General features: G+C 51.6%; 6 protein-coding genes across 6 annotated transcripts; 1 reads left to right on the forward strand and 5 right to left on the reverse strand.

Annotated features, from left to right (window-relative positions):
* Positions 1-144: 144 nt before the first annotated feature.
* On the reverse strand, positions 145-4,481 carry P175DRAFT_0558658 (uncharacterized protein; the record flags this gene model as incomplete). The annotated part of the gene is made up of 4 exons (XM_040900858.1): positions 145-678; positions 741-1,920; positions 1,975-4,177; positions 4,226-4,481. 4 exons carry the CDS (start codon positions 4,479-4,481, stop codon positions 145-147), a joined length of 4,173 nt encoding a protein of 1,390 aa, XP_040750479.1.
* A 430-nt stretch (positions 4,482-4,911) lies between these two features.
* Positions 4,912-5,768, forward strand: P175DRAFT_0533509 (uncharacterized protein; the record flags this gene model as incomplete). The annotated part of the gene is made up of 2 exons (XM_040900063.1): positions 4,912-5,325; positions 5,667-5,768. 2 exons carry the CDS (start codon positions 4,912-4,914, stop codon positions 5,766-5,768), a joined length of 516 nt encoding a protein of 171 aa, XP_040750480.1.
* Positions 5,769-5,937: 169 nt separating this feature from the next.
* On the reverse strand, positions 5,938-7,127 carry P175DRAFT_0441619 (uncharacterized protein; the record flags this gene model as incomplete). Its single annotated transcript, XM_040894080.1, has 2 exons — positions 5,938-6,729; positions 6,780-7,127. The coding sequence occupies 2 exons, from the start codon at positions 7,125-7,127 to the stop codon at positions 5,938-5,940; spliced, it is 1,140 nt and encodes a 379-aa protein (XP_040750481.1).
* A 369-nt stretch (positions 7,128-7,496) lies between these two features.
* Positions 7,497-8,786, reverse strand: P175DRAFT_0502597 (HD domain-containing protein). The gene has a single exon (XM_040897424.1). It carries the CDS (start codon positions 8,723-8,725, stop codon positions 7,682-7,684), a length of 1,044 nt encoding a protein of 347 aa, XP_040750482.1. The 5' UTR covers positions 8,726-8,786; the 3' UTR covers positions 7,497-7,681.
* An 80-nt stretch (positions 8,787-8,866) lies between these two features.
* On the reverse strand, positions 8,867-11,261 carry P175DRAFT_0502598 (endonuclease/exonuclease/phosphatase family protein). Its single transcript, XM_040897425.1, has 4 exons — positions 10,550-11,261; positions 10,125-10,493; positions 9,620-10,065; positions 8,867-9,547 (listed from the first exon to the last, which is right to left on the reverse strand). Exons 1-4 carry the CDS (start codon positions 11,217-11,219, stop codon positions 9,209-9,211), a joined length of 1,824 nt encoding a protein of 607 aa, XP_040750483.1. The 5' UTR covers positions 11,220-11,261; the 3' UTR covers positions 8,867-9,208.
* A 690-nt stretch (positions 11,262-11,951) lies between these two features.
* Positions 11,952-14,210, reverse strand: P175DRAFT_0533513 (glutamine--tRNA ligase; the record flags this gene model as incomplete). The annotated part of the gene is made up of 7 exons (XM_040900064.1): positions 11,952-12,035; positions 12,087-12,925; positions 12,985-13,198; positions 13,248-13,540; positions 13,662-13,713; positions 13,782-13,789; positions 13,850-14,210. 7 exons carry the CDS (start codon positions 14,208-14,210, stop codon positions 11,952-11,954), a joined length of 1,851 nt encoding a protein of 616 aa, XP_040750484.1.
* Between the last annotated feature and the right edge of the window lie 527 nt (positions 14,211-14,737).

The raw sequence follows: 14,737 nt of genomic DNA on the forward strand, positions 1-14,737 counted from the left end.
GAGCTAGACCAGGATCCCGCCACGCAAGACACTCCCCTCCGGCGTACCATTTTGGATACTGGATACTGGTGAATTCTAAACCTCGTCATATGAATACCGTTTGCCTAGTGCTATGGGAAATAGCGGATGCGTATATTCCTATGTCTATGCCACCGCTACGAAGAAATCTCTCTCCTCTACTTGAGCCTCGACCTTCGTGCGTTCAACCAGGTCGTCTCCGACGGCAAGACGCAATTTCTCTGCTGTGGCGGGACTATCTAACACCAAGGCCTGGGTTATCCCTTGATCCTGGCGGGCACTTCTCAGCGCGTCTCTCAGCGCAAACAGAACCGTTGCGCCCAGGAACAATGGAGGTTCGCCAATGCCCTTGCTGGACTGGATCGATCGGAGCGTCTTCCACGAGACTCCCTGTAGAAGGCTCACATTGAATTCCTGCGGGATGTCGCCGAACCCGGGGATCTTGTAGCTGCCGGGCCCGCGAGTTGCGAGTTGTCCATCGCGGGTCCAGAGAGCCTCCTCCATCGTGAACATACCCTGGCCCTGCACGAAGGCACCCTCGATCTGGCCGTAGTCAATGGCCGGGTTAATTGACCGGCCCACGTCCATTTTGATATCCGTGCGAAGGACGGTGTGATGGCCTGTCAACAAGTCGAGCTCGACTTCCGTGCACGCGACGCCCTGGGACACTTCTCAGTTATGTGTCGTAGAAAGGTGAAAAGGAGGGCCCCGGGTTAAGTTACCTGAGTGAAGTAGAAATACATCGGCTTGACCGTGTCAGGATCATAATTGCCCCATTCATATCCTATCGTCGGCATTTTCCAGAACCCACTGGCCGCAAGATTAACACGATCTCGGTATGCGGCCTGCGCAATAGTTGCCATCGGCGCATCGGCGCCAAATTTCTCGCGGTACGGCCGCAACCGTTCGTTGAGCTGGTCGCAAGCGTGTTTGACAGCCATGCCGTTTAGGTCGCTCCCGGAGGAGGCAGCAGTGGGCGACGCATTGGCTGTCTGATACGAAGAGGTGTCTTGCGTGTGGACTTGATCGACTGGTACGCCGAGTTCCTGGGCCGCGATTTGCACCATCTTAGTATACAACCCCTGGCCCATCTCGGTTCCGCCGTGGTTCAGGAGGACGGAACCATCGGTGTACATTTTCACGGACGCCCCGGCTTGGTTGAGATGAAGCGCGGTGGCAAAGGAAATCCCGAACTTGGTTGGGATCAAGCAAATTCCTCGCTTCCGCCAGCGATGCTCTGCATTGAACTCATCCACGGCAGTGCGGCGCTCGTCGTATTGAGCCTCTGTCCTGACCTGCTCTAAAAGTATGGGGATATGCCAGTCTTCGTCGATGGTCTGGAGGAACGGAGTGCGTTGGCCAATCTCATACAGATTCCTGCGGCGCAGCTCATCCACCGGCATGTCGAGCTTCTCTGCAACGGCATTCATAATGCTCTCGGTAATAAACATGGCCTGGGGCGCACCGAAGCCGCGGAAAGCGGTATTGGAATGAGTATTGGTCCGACACACCCACCCTCTGATGTGGGTGTGAGGGATATAGTAGCAGTTCTCCAGATGTGTCAAACATCTATCCATGACTGCACAGCTCATGTCCACACTGTAGCCGGCATTGTTGTAGGCGTCTGCGTCCAAAACCATCAGCTTCCCGTCTCCGGTGAACCCGACTTTCCAGCGACATTGAATTGGATGTCTCTGTCCGCTAGTCATCATATCCTCATCGCGATTCAGCATGATCCGTACGGGCCGTCGCGTCTTCTTGGCCGCGACTGCGACGAGGCAAGCGATAGGGACACTGCGAGACTCCTTGCCACCGAATGCGCCGCCCATACGACGCACTTTGGCGTTAATCTTATGCCGCGAGACCCCAGTCACCTGGCTGACGAAGTCCTGGGTCTCCATTCTGCATTTGTCAGTAAGCCTTTCCCGAGGGAAGAAGGTAGAGCGGAGAACATACGTATTCTGCGTGGAAGACCAGATGTCCATCGTACCATCCTCGACATGTGGAATGGCGATAGCGGCATTTGTCTCGAGATAGAAATGCTCCTGTCCCCCGACTCTGGTAGTCCCAGACAAAACAAATTCACATTCTTTCAGAATCTCGGGGATTTCCGCCGGTGGTGCACCGTTACGCAACTCCTTTCCATGCGGGAAGAAGGACTTCGCCGCGATTGCTTCGTCGATGGTAAGAATGGCAGGGAGGTCCTCATACTCAACCTTCACGGCTTTTGCTGCCGCCTGAGCAGCCCTCGCTGTCTCCGCATATACAAGCCCAATCGGCTGGCCGTGGGAGTGTACTTCACCGGTTGCGAAGATGGGCTCGTCATGCACCACAGGGCCCCAGTGGTTGTTCTCCGGTGGAAGCGCAGTATGATCGACGTAACCGACTGCGAGACCCGGAGCGACGGCTGCACTCCAGTCAACGGACAGGATGCGTGCATGCGCACGTTGAGATAAAACCAATGCGCCGTATAGTTGTCGATGCATTGGGGGCATATCGTCCACATATTCAGCTTCGCCCGTGGCGTGCTTTAGACCCGATAGATGAGGAATCTGCTGGCCGACCACTCGCTGGGCGTGTGGGTTTTCATTGTCGCGTGTCCCTCTCGACAGGCCCCGCTGGATCTCGTCGACGAGATCCGAGTCCACAGGAAGATTGAGTTTATGCTGTACGTGGTACCAGAAGCGAACAAAGAGCGAGAGTGCAAGAGCCCGCCTGTATGAGGCCATGCCACCGGGAACGCCGTAGGAAAGGTTAAACTCGGAGCCCAGCGATCCCAGAACATGCGCCAGAACGGCTTCATCCCCCCAGCGCTTGCCAACCAAGACGGACGCGGTGTTTTTGGCGAGGACCGTAGTAGGTGCCATCCCACCATAGGCCAGAGAGATATTCTTCACGACATAATCCGAATCCATGCGCACTCGAAATGCGGCCGTCACAATTGCGATATCGTCATCCTTTCGCTTAGCTTGCTTATAGGCATTGGTGATTTCGATGGTGTCCGCTGGGGGCATGGGGATATCAATGCGCGTAATGATAGCTGCCGGCGGTATCGCGGTCTTCCTGTACCCTCTGAACATCGCTTCCATAGGAATTCCCTCGTCTCCTCTTGCCAGCGATTGCACATGGACAGTGGCGTTCACTGCTAACAGAACCGGATTCATATCCGAGATCGGTGACGCTGTCGCAATATTTCCGGCAAGGGAGGCTGCATTGCGGATTTGACGTCCCGCAAAATAGCGAAGCGTCTTTGCAATGGCGGACAGTGTTGAGGAGAACCCAGGATTTGACGCCGAGCTGCATCGCGGAATGCAACGCAGACATTCAGTCTCGAGGTCTGTAAGAGAGGCAACACCACCTACTTGTAGCATCGACTTGTCCTCACTCCAAGAGATTGATCGCAGCTCGGGAATATCCCCGATGAATACGCTGAGGGGCGGATTCAAGTCCTTGAAGCGGATATCGACCTGAACTTCACTGGCCCCAGCAACCAGTGTAGCTGAAGGGCAACGGGAGAGTATGTCAAGGGTTTCGTCGAGGGAAACGGGCCTCACCAAAGCCTGCCTGGAATCGCCATAACAGACCAATTGGGGCGTGTATTTGGAGAGACCAGGAGGGTAAATTAGCTCGGCATTGGGGGTATATGGAATAAAATCAACCTGTTTGGCTGGGGTGCCTGGAGGCGATGTGCTGGTAGCGAGGCTGGCATCCGAGGTGGACGCTCCACCACATGAAGAAGATCCCGGGTTATCTCGACAGCATCCTCCCGGACGACCGCAAGACCCGGAGGATGAGGCGGGATTTTCCGCCTCTGAAGACACCTCGTGTGCTTCGAAGAGACCCGAGGGCTCAATGGACGGAGTAACACCTAAATCCTCCGTGATAAACGTCCTGGCTGCCGAGAAGATCGGCTTATATCCAGTACACCGACAAAGATTCCCGTCCAGATGACCCTTACTTTCTATATCATCGGCCGACAGTTGGAAATTCCCACTGGCAGGGTCATATGCATTCCGGATCATGGCGTATATGGACATCACTATGCCAGGAGTACAGAATCCACATTGCGACGCATGCAGTTTGGCGATACGCTCCTGTAAGGGATGGGGATTCTCGACTGTCCCTAACCCTTCCACGGTGATTACATGTTTCCCAGCAACTATCCCTATCAGTCTCGAATCTAGAAGCATGGAGAATGGACACATACCCCCGATGAGTGGATATAAACATGCGTTCACAGCGGAGTGTCGAATACGACGAGAGCTTCTGTCTCTCGACTGCAGCACCACCGTGCAAGCGCCGCATCCGCCCTCACCACAACCCAGTTTCGTTCCCTTGAGTCCATCTTGAGAGCGAATGAAATCAAGCAGGGTCCACCGAGGATGCGGATTCTGCAAGTCGACCGGTGTACCGTTGAGATAAAAGGAGAGCGTAGACGACCCAGAGGCCAGTAATGTGTCCATTATGGTATGTGATGAAAATGGCATTATTACTCCAAGGAGGGGTGGCAGAATCAATGAAGAGCGAGAGACAATAACTATATAAAGGTTCCCCCATGACGATGGAAGTAATACATGCTTCAAGATTGGCAGAAATAGTCCGGCTGGTTGGAGCACGGAGTGGACATGTCAAAAGTGGCTGATGTGCTATAAAGTGCGGGTCTCAGTCGGTCAAGTTACAGCGCCGCCACCAGTGGATATAGAGGCCCGAAGATGTAATGGAACGCTTTGCTTGTCGGTCAAGACCTATTCGATCAAAACGACCAAGGTAGAACTCTGCAAATCCAACCGTCATCATGGGCTCCATCGCATCAATCGAACCGCTCTTTTCCAACCCCTCCATGTGGGAGGGTTTCCGCTATAGCATCGTGTCGTCCAGGCCCCTACCACGCGGATGCGCTCGACTAAGAAGTCCAACGGTATATGGGTACCCAATGACATCAATGTGCAGTACTACTCGCAGCGAGCTTCTCGTGGAGGCCTCATGCTAGCCGAAGCCAACCCATCAGCCGACCCCCTCGAGCTGATTCAGAAAGCCCGCTGGCTACCCTGGAGTCCCTGGAATTTTCACGCGGGGCCAAATCGCGGGACGGAAAAGAGTCATAGATATCTTCCACGCCAACGGTGCTTGTATCCTATGCTAGATGTGGCACGTTGGCCGTGCTACGACACCCGGTATACTCGGTGGACAGCCTGCCCTCTCTTCGACCAATATTCCTATGGAAGGAAAGGCTCTGGATGGCACCGAGTATGTATGCAGCGGTTCCCCAGAACCGATGACGAGGGAGCAAATCCAAGAGACAGTCCGGTAGGTGCGAAGAAACGGTACTATCTATGGCCAAAGCGCCTGCCATCCAGTCAAGATCAAGTTCTAGACTAGCTTACAGCTCTCGGGCTATTATATTGAATCCAATGCTGGGGGGGTTCTAGATAAGGGTGGGGGTCGGTCATAGCGCCTGATGTTGTCGAATGGTAGTGAATTATACCAGGATTACTCTGATATCGTGAGACTATAATAGTCTCGTAGTCAGGAGAGTGGACTGACGCCTTTTATATCTCTGTCAGTGTCTAGACCGAGAGCAGCGTGTTTTAGATGCCCTGCACAGTTAGAAGCCCAAACCGGGGTTCTGTGCGAATTCAGGCTCTTAGGGCTCTGAGAGCTTCGTTGTCGATGTAGAGAATAGACAGCAGCCTTTAGGAAGTTCAACTAGACAACAATCTGAAGCAGCCTGGGGACTCCTGTCCAACTGAATATGTATGACATGAGAAAGCTCGAGCCCATTGACGATCCCGAGATGCAGTTCTTGTGAACATTTACTTTGGCCGGTGCTGGACGGCATATGTATCAGCTCTTCCAGCTCTCTGTATATTACTATTCCCACTTTAATCTGATAATAATACCAAACAATGTAGACAGTAATCAGCTCGCCACTGCCTGGATAAACCCCACCAGACTCATCCCAGCTTCTACAGCTTCAACGCCCGAGTTATCTTTGTGCGGTGGATACCGGACTCTCACCATCCTGGCCAGCTGTGATGCCAAAAGATGCTCCCGAAAACACATATCAAGCCCATCCACGATGAAAATACTATAATCGGCGCCGTCCGAGGCCTTCTTCTGTCCCCAGCATAATCGCTCGCCCACAATCTCGTCCCCCATCTTGTCAGGCTGGTTATCCCCGTCCAACGCAGCTCGTTTGGTTTCGTACAATGTCTCCCACGTAAACGACTTGAGAAATCGACGTTCATCATCATTCTTCCAAACAAACCTTCTACCCCCGTAGTGGAATCTCCGCGGAGACCAGGTCTTCCGCTTGTTCGCTGCATCTGGGACTTCCGGGATTGTGCCCATATCTGGAACAGTGCTGGTCTCAAGTCCGAAGCTTCCAGTCGGGGTCTTGCGGATACGCACACTAACGGCACCCATTGAGGGGAGCAGCTCCCCTGCGCGTCTGAGAACCGCATCGACTATGGGGGCTGAGTTACTCCACACTGCTTGGAAGGCATATAAAAGATGGGTATTGGTAGCGTCCTTTACAAAGAACCAGTGAGAACGTGTGCCAACAGCAACCAGCTCGGAATCATGCGAAATCCGGTAAACTATTGGTGGTGTAGATGGAAGGCTCAAGCTTAGGAAGGGCACCCTGGGCGGGTCTGGAGCTGGTGTCTGTTTATCTTTGCTCTGGCTGTATTCGAAAAGGTCCTTTCGATCCTGGTCCGTGTCAGTGCAAATCACCACACGGCAGCCAGCACCGTACGTACACAGGACAAGGTGCGTTGCTCCCCCTCCGCCTTGAGCTCGTCCATAGCGTCCAATATAGTTGGCAGGTTCACGATATCCACAAAATCCCCCTTGCGTTGAAGGCTCTCCAAGTATGCGAGTCTGTCTTGGTGCACCTGGACCTGCCGTTCAAACATTTTGCGCACGATTTTCCGAACCTCCGAAGACTTTTTGAACTTTTGGATGGCTGTATTCAAGACCTCAATGGCCAGTTTGTACGCTTCGAGGGCCTGAACAAACTCGCCTTCTTTCTCGAGTGTGAACGGGCGAACAGAGACCCTATACAGGTCATTGTTCGTATCAACCGGGCCAATCGCCAGGCTTAGCATTTTTTTTTTTCTTTTTTTCCCGATATGAAGCGTTCGACCTCTGCTTCTGCTTCTGTATTCTGCTAGGGTCTTCAACGGTTTATATCCCTAGATAGCTAAGAGAACAAAAAGAATGAATCAGCCTTGGTTACGGCGCCGTGTGACTGACTTCGGGCAACCATTGCCATTACGAAAAAAGCAAAGCAAAACAAAAAAAAAACACTTGGCAATGAATGCAAGAGTCAGCTTTTCGCTTCAATTTACTCTCTAAGACGGGTGGAATGACTTGGCGTGATCGTTGATCGTTGTTCGGTTGGATACGAGGTCGGATATAGTTACTCCTACGAGGGTTCAACAAGTCTGCCTTGCTTGGGCAATGGTAGGCCAAGATTCTCGTCGAAAGACGCTGTTCTGCTTCTATTTGTCTATCCATGCTCTCAGTAATAGGCCAGATGTGATCTCAGGAAGCCATGGCCAGATTCATTGCTCTTGCTGTTAACGTCAACACATCGCCCGCCAGGCGTTTCTAGCCCCCGGTTATGTCACGAGATACATCTACCCTGTATTTCGCTCGCTCACACCATTGTTGCCTCCCGCCCTAGAATATACTGCTTCCGCTCGTCCCCCCACGAGGGGAGTATTACGGATAGAGGACGTGGCGTATCGGCATCCTGGGCCAAAACATCCGGGTCTATAGTTCGAATTTTGGCAGCCCGTGGAAGATCCAACCCCTCCTCCTGCGGAAGACCCTCGGTTTCCAGGCGCGTAAGTGCTTTCAGGCTTTCCGGGTCTGCTACCTTACGCAGGAGGGCCCAGAAGTCGTCATCCGACAGCTTCCACAACTGCTCTTCGTCAATACATCCTTGGTTGATGACCGTTGCAATGACCCGGCCAGTCCTTGCATACATATCGACATTGGCCCGATTCGACCAGACGTCTCGATCCATAGCCAAGTACGCTCTAGCAAGGGATAGAGCCAGCTCGGCGTCCTTCAAAACCAGCAAGCGGCCCGCATGCGAGACATCGGGAAACGCAACCAACGAGGCAAAGATCTCCCGAGCCCGTGGAAGAGGAAGCTTGTCGCATCCGACTGTATCCCGCAGGGCATAATCGAGGCGATCAGCACAGAGATGCGGAGCCGGTCGCTCGACCAGGGGGAAAAGGGTTTCGTCGAGCGGTTCGAGGCCGCCGAATCCATGCTTTGCGAGGATCGCCGGGAGGTTGGTCATTTTGATGTAGCGAGCTTTGTGCACTTCGTGAAAGCTTTCTTCCCCCGGTTTCGACATGGCCCAGTCGATAACGTGGCTGAGTGTCGTGTGGCTGATATCATGGAGGAGCGCGGCAATCTGCTCCGCCAAACTGGCCGCAACGCTGCGCACCAGCAGAAACGCACCCACCGAGTGTTCGAGCCGGGTAACACGAGGGCTGAGGCCGAGAAATCCGGTCACCCCGTGTTGACAGATGCCCTGTAGCCGGAGCACTGCGGGGGATTTGAGTAACTCGACCAACACAGGCTCCGTGACCAAGTGGTCTCCGTATAATTGGTCGTGGATGAGAACCTCATCTTTCGTGGGAAACTCCCATGTCTGAAAATATCCAGCCTTGAACGATGAAGACATTCTGTGAGAAAATGGGTGTCAGGATTCACGTCCGAGAATCAAAGCAAAATAAGTGGAAAGATGCAGTGTTTTGACAGAGGCTGGCCATAACAAGATGGCGATGCGCTTTGGAGACCAGAACGCGTGACACGTGATATAATTGTCGCAACAGTATTTACAAACTTAAGAAACTTGTTTTCTTTCTTTATTCTGTATAGAACATACTAGGGCTAACAGAAGCTGGACTGTTCTAAGAACAGAAGAATAGATGGACATGCCTACTTAAATGCTGAAGATAAGAGGCTGGGTGTGGCACTGGTTGGAGGTGACGGTAAACTGTTGGCTGAATATCAGGGATTGTGATCTCTAGAAATTCAAATGTTCTCTATTGATACACCAGGATAAAGAGTATATTGGCGACATGTTTTAGAATTGAATCATACCATTCTAGTAGAATGTACCAAAAGCCTGCTTTGCATTCCCTTGCTCTCTTCAAATTCCACCTTAGCATTTTCCAGAACAGATATTCAACAAGGCAACGCTGGGATCATGGTCTGATTGCTGATCGCCATACGACACCCAGGTGTTCATATGGATGTGTTCGATGTCGGCGCCATTGGTAAGACCCTGGCTAATAAACATATGGTCGAGTTGCTGGCAATTGGAGTCATAAAGATAGGTGTATCTCTCGGTAGCAGCCAAGCCAACAACATCTTCTATTTCCCGCAAGCCAGACTTCTCTGCAAAATTCTTAAGTGGCTGCGTGAACGAGAACTCATTGAAATCCCCCGTCACCAGGACCTTGGAATCGGAGTCCTTGGCCAGGATCTCAGAGACAAAAGCCTATATATATATATGCACAGTTAGAAAGATTCTTGACAGACACGGGTGGGTCAGATAATGGGGGAAACCTACAGCAACAAGTTCTGCCTGGGACTCGCGTTGACTCACGCCTCCGTTAACCGGTGGGCGGGGATCACCTTGCAGAGACGAGCCACCGCCCTTGCTAGTAAAATGCACGTTAATCGTGAAAAGGATGTTCTTGCCGTCAAGAGTCTCCCAGGCTGCTGCTAAGGGCTTGCGGCTGCTGTCCCAGGCAGCATTGGACGGAGCAATAAGACCAGGGTTGTATTTTAATGCCGGTCCCGATAGCACCTCGTTCGCATCCATGCTGGATCCCGGGTTGGGGTTATGTAATTTGACAACCGAGGGATTGTATAGATAGGCGACGCGGATATTACCGCCGGGTTGTCCGCCGTCCTGGCCGTCAACCGGGGGAATATCAATAAAGTTATAATTTGGACCACCAGCAGAAGCAATTAGACTTGCGAGGGTTGAAAGAGTCAAATTAGCGTCGATGACTACATCAATTAGCTATGCCCCTGTTCCCGTGGACTCGGTAGACAGTTGCCATACATACCTCCATTATTAGTAGCACCGTTATTATCTTGAATTTCCTGGAGGCAAACAATAGTAGGACTGCGGAGATAGTGAGTGATATGATCAGCAATACCAGTGATAGTCGAAGAGTTAGGCGTGAGGTTATTAACATTGTAGTCTCCAACAGTAATGGCACTACAGGTGCCATCCGAGGTCAGTACTGTTGGTAATGCGTTGGTAGAGTTAGACCCAGTGACTGTAATAGCTGTCAATGGGAGAACCATATACACTCCATAAGAATATTGAATAACACCAGTAATATCCTTGAGGGTATCGCCCAGCTTGGTATCTTTAGGATTACTGGTTCCATCCAAGGGTCCACCAATCTTAATAGCTTCAGGGTTAGAGTCTAGAACCATATCATGTCAGTATTTAAAACATAAGGCATAATCAGGGCACTCAAACCATTTGCCCTCATGGTGAGTCCGCCGCGTTCATTCCGGCCGGTTGAACTCCAATCCCCCAATACGAAAAACTCGCCATAGGAGTTGGGTTTTGTGATAGCAGTTAACCCAGTCAACGAAACCAATTCTCCGCTCAGACTTTCCCAAAAGTCCATCCCATACAGTTCTGGCTGCAGAGAGGGATTCGCAACAGAGATCTGGCTGGCATTATTTGGTAGCCCCAGGACGTCCCCGCCATCCAGAGAAGAGTACTGTACCGTTGGGGGAGAGCGATTCTGTCCGATTACAACCGGGGTCACATCGTTTCCACTCGACTTGATGGTAATGCTGGAAGGCGATGAGATCTCCGTCAAGTAAACATAGGACGACGAAGAACGGTACTCCGAGATCTTTCCACTCAGCGTGATAATATCTCCAACAGTAACCTTCGAGACTGAGCTGCTTCCGTACACATAGATTGACTCCGACGTAGCATCATCTGTGTCTGGGCTCGTAGATCGAAGGTAGAAGCCACTCTTTCCTTTAGCAGTCACCAAGCCCTCCACTCCGGTCACACTTTGACCCTTATAGGGCGAGATGTACGCATTGCCATTGATCTCACTGATGGTCACAGCCGCGACTGTGGAGGACAGGACCCATGCCAGAAAAGACCAAGAAGTGACAGACTTCATCCTGACCAGCCCCAGCAATTGTAGCTATAGTCCGGACCACAGACCCAACTGAACGCCCTTATAAAGGATAGGCTATCGGAAGAAAGCGCAGGGAAGCTGTCTTATCACCCTACTTGCGAGATGGATGATCCCCCATAAGATGGTGAGATATAAACCTTAAATAGCACTATCTGAAGGACGGGTATCTTGATAAGATGAGGGCACCGGAGGAGTCTACAGGATCAATTCGCCCCTGAGGAGTGGAAGTTACAGGAACCTGCAGCTCTCTTGGTGCTACCATGTTTACAACCAGTGAGAGCGGATTGCGATACCCACGTTGCAATGCCAAGCAGGAGCCAAGAATCTCCGACTCTTAGCGACGGGCATCGCCGACGATTCACGTTGAAGACCCGAGCCTTGTGTGCGGGAGACAGACAGCGTCAGGGTTGGATGAAGCAGGGCAAATCTATTCCTAATGACGAGACAAGACCACCAGGAAGGCATTCATAACACGAGAGATCCAATCAAGTAAAGAAACTAATCACTCCTCATGCTTTCTCTGCCCACGTGTACTCAATATGCACAAGAGATCTCGGGATAAAATATTATTCTCTATAAGCGGCTATGCAGCAAGCCAACCGAGGGATGGATTGTTTCGTCCTTGGGGCTTTGGGAGAAGAGGAGTTCTGATTCCGGAGCATGCCGGCGTTGGGCTATCTGATATTGAGATGAATGTGTCCACCAATCCCTCCCTCAGGCGCTCTTTCCGGTGTCCTGCTTCAGTGACACAATCCGATTCAGCACAACGTGATCCTCGGTGGAATCAGAATCCATTGCCTGCAAAAATCAGTTCATGTCACGTAAAAATCTCGGTCGGAAACAACTTACAAAGTATGCAACACGCATGCCCTGGAAACGAACGCTCTCGGGACCAGACTTGCTCTTTTCTCCCGCAGCTTCCGGCCAAGGAGCGCGGCGGTGGACCTCCTCAAAGCCTGGCTCGATCAATGCCTCCTTGTAAATAGTCTCGCTGTTGGCGTTAATATCCGCGAGGAACCCGCCTTCGACGGCAGTGGGGTCGTCTGACTTGAACAGCGCCTCGTGGATCCGGACTTCGACCTTCCGGGACCCTTCGGGCACCCAATGGATGTAGGTCTTGGGCTTTGGTCCATCTCTATCCAACACTGCGCGGACTTCTGTGACCTTTCCGCTGGCATCCTTTGTGAAGGTCGTAGCCTTGATGGGGTAAGGGCACTTCCACAGTCCAACATTCTTACCTGGCGCCAACCGGAAATAGCCCTTGCTGTCCTCCTCGCGGAAATCAGACTGGTCAATATACACGGTCTTGGTCAGGCGAACATGATGGGAACCCATGGCGGGATCTTTAGGGGAGAACGGAATGTCGAGGTCAAGCTGATCGGCCTCAAGGGTCTCAATGTCCTCGATAACGACCGGGAGAGGGTCAAGAACGAGCATGAGACGGGGCACACGCGGTTCAAGGTAGGTACGAACTGACTGTTCGAAGCGGGAAATCTGGATAACAGTCTTGGCAGTCGTCACGCCAAGCTCGTTGATAAAGGACAAAATCGCCTCGGGGGGGATACCACGACGGCGTAGAGCAATGACAGTGTATAGTCGTGGATCATCCCAGGCACGAACGTAACCACCATCAACCAGCTTCTTGAGTCCTCTCTTGCTCATGATTGTTCCGCTGACATTCAGACGACCTGCGAGAGGTCGGTTAAGACCGAATCACAAGATACATATAAACAAGGGGGTGACTTACCATACTCGCGCTGCATTGGCTCGTAAACCTCCAACGTTGAGTTCAGCCACTCATAGCTCTCTCTGGACAAGACAAACTCCGTTGTGCAGAGACTGTGTGTGATCCCCTCTAAGCTATCGCAAAGGCAGTGAGCGAAGTCGTACGTGGGGTAAATACACCACTGGTCCTTGGTCCGATGATGTTCTTTCTTCAATACGCGGTACGCAGCAAGATCCTGTCCATCGTCAGCAACATTCAAAAACTTTCCGGACAGGCGAAAATACCCAGTTCTGGGGGTTGGGTGATTCTATATTTTGGAACATCCGCAAAAATGCAGTCTGGGGTTCGTATTTTCCGTCCCGCATATCCCGGAATTTCTTCAGGTTCGTATCGATATCCTGCTCCGCATCCTTGCAACGGTATCTCGCGCCTCCCTTTTCACCTCCGCGCTGCAATTTAATCTCCGTGTCACTACAATGACAAACGTAAGCTTTCCCGATCTTGATGAGCTTCTCGGCAAGGTCGTAAAGTTTCTGGAAGTGGTCGCTCGAGTGAGTGATGGAGTGAGGTTTAAATCCTGCAACTTGTAAGTCACACAGAATACAGTATTGAACAGCGTTGATTGAAATGGACAAAATATGTCAAGAAAAATAGGGAACCACATAAAAAAAGAGGGCTCGGGGGAGCGAAAGGCATACCTAGCCACTGAATAATATCCTCGATTGCTGTAAAGTATTTCTCTTCCTCGGCCTCGGGGTTCGTATCGTCAAACCTAACAATTAGCTCTGTTTATACCCTCCACTGGTTGCAGTTGTTACCTCAAAATCTACCACACGTCAGCATTCCATATACCAAAAATGACTTCATGAACAACATGCCGTTTCACCGCCATGGTAGCGCGCAAATCCAAAGTTCACCGCAATCGCCTTACAATGACCAAGATGAAGGTATCCGTTAGGTTCAGGGGGGAATCGAGTAAGGACGGGCTTTGTAGGACGTTCGCGAAAGACATTCGCCAGGAAGCCCTGCTTGAACATCGCATCAGGATCAAGCGGGGCTTCCTCAGCAGGCTTGGGAGCTGCCTCGGTCTGGGGTTTCAGGGCAGCAGGCTTCTTGGGGTTCGCTTTAGCTGCCGCCTTCTTAGCGCGCTTTGCCAACCGCTTCTTCAGCTCGTTCTTGGAGACCATCTCGCCGGTCTCCTCGTCGAGCTGAAGCTTCGCGGTGTTTTCAACCAGCGCGTCCGCCATGGTGTCTAGCGAGGGGGGGGGAGGGATTGAGGGGTTTCGAGTATACACCAGAAATCAAAGTATAGTCAGTGAGATGGCTGTATATATGTAGAGTACTATAGAGAGGCTGAAGAATGAATCGTGTGAGTCACGACTTTCGCATCCCGAAAATCGAACAGCTCGTTATCAGCGGGGGAGGGGAGGGGATCTTTTTTTGTGCCGTTGGTGATTATGTCAGCCATGGCCAGCGGTGTGGGAGCTTATCTATCACGTGGTGATAAGCAGGAGCCAATATTTGACACCTCAGGCACTCGCAGAAAACATCCAAGTCTTCCTCAAACAAGAATATAGAAGACATTTTTACTGTTTATGTTGTATAGATGTGTATATGGCTAATATAATGTGCATTGGTCATTGTCTTCTTACAAGCAATGATGTCCCTTACTCAACTTGCCAAATCCCGTCATCACAACATATATTTACGTACATCCATACATCTCCCGCCAGGACCCGTGAATTCAGCCGCTTCCACAACTGTTGGGAAGGTT

Source organism: Aspergillus ochraceoroseus, assembly GCF_002846915.1.
Source record: "Aspergillus ochraceoroseus IBT 24754 chromosome Unknown P175scaffold_6, whole genome shotgun sequence".
Taxonomy (NCBI): Eukaryota; Fungi; Ascomycota; class Eurotiomycetes; order Eurotiales; family Aspergillaceae; genus Aspergillus; species Aspergillus ochraceoroseus.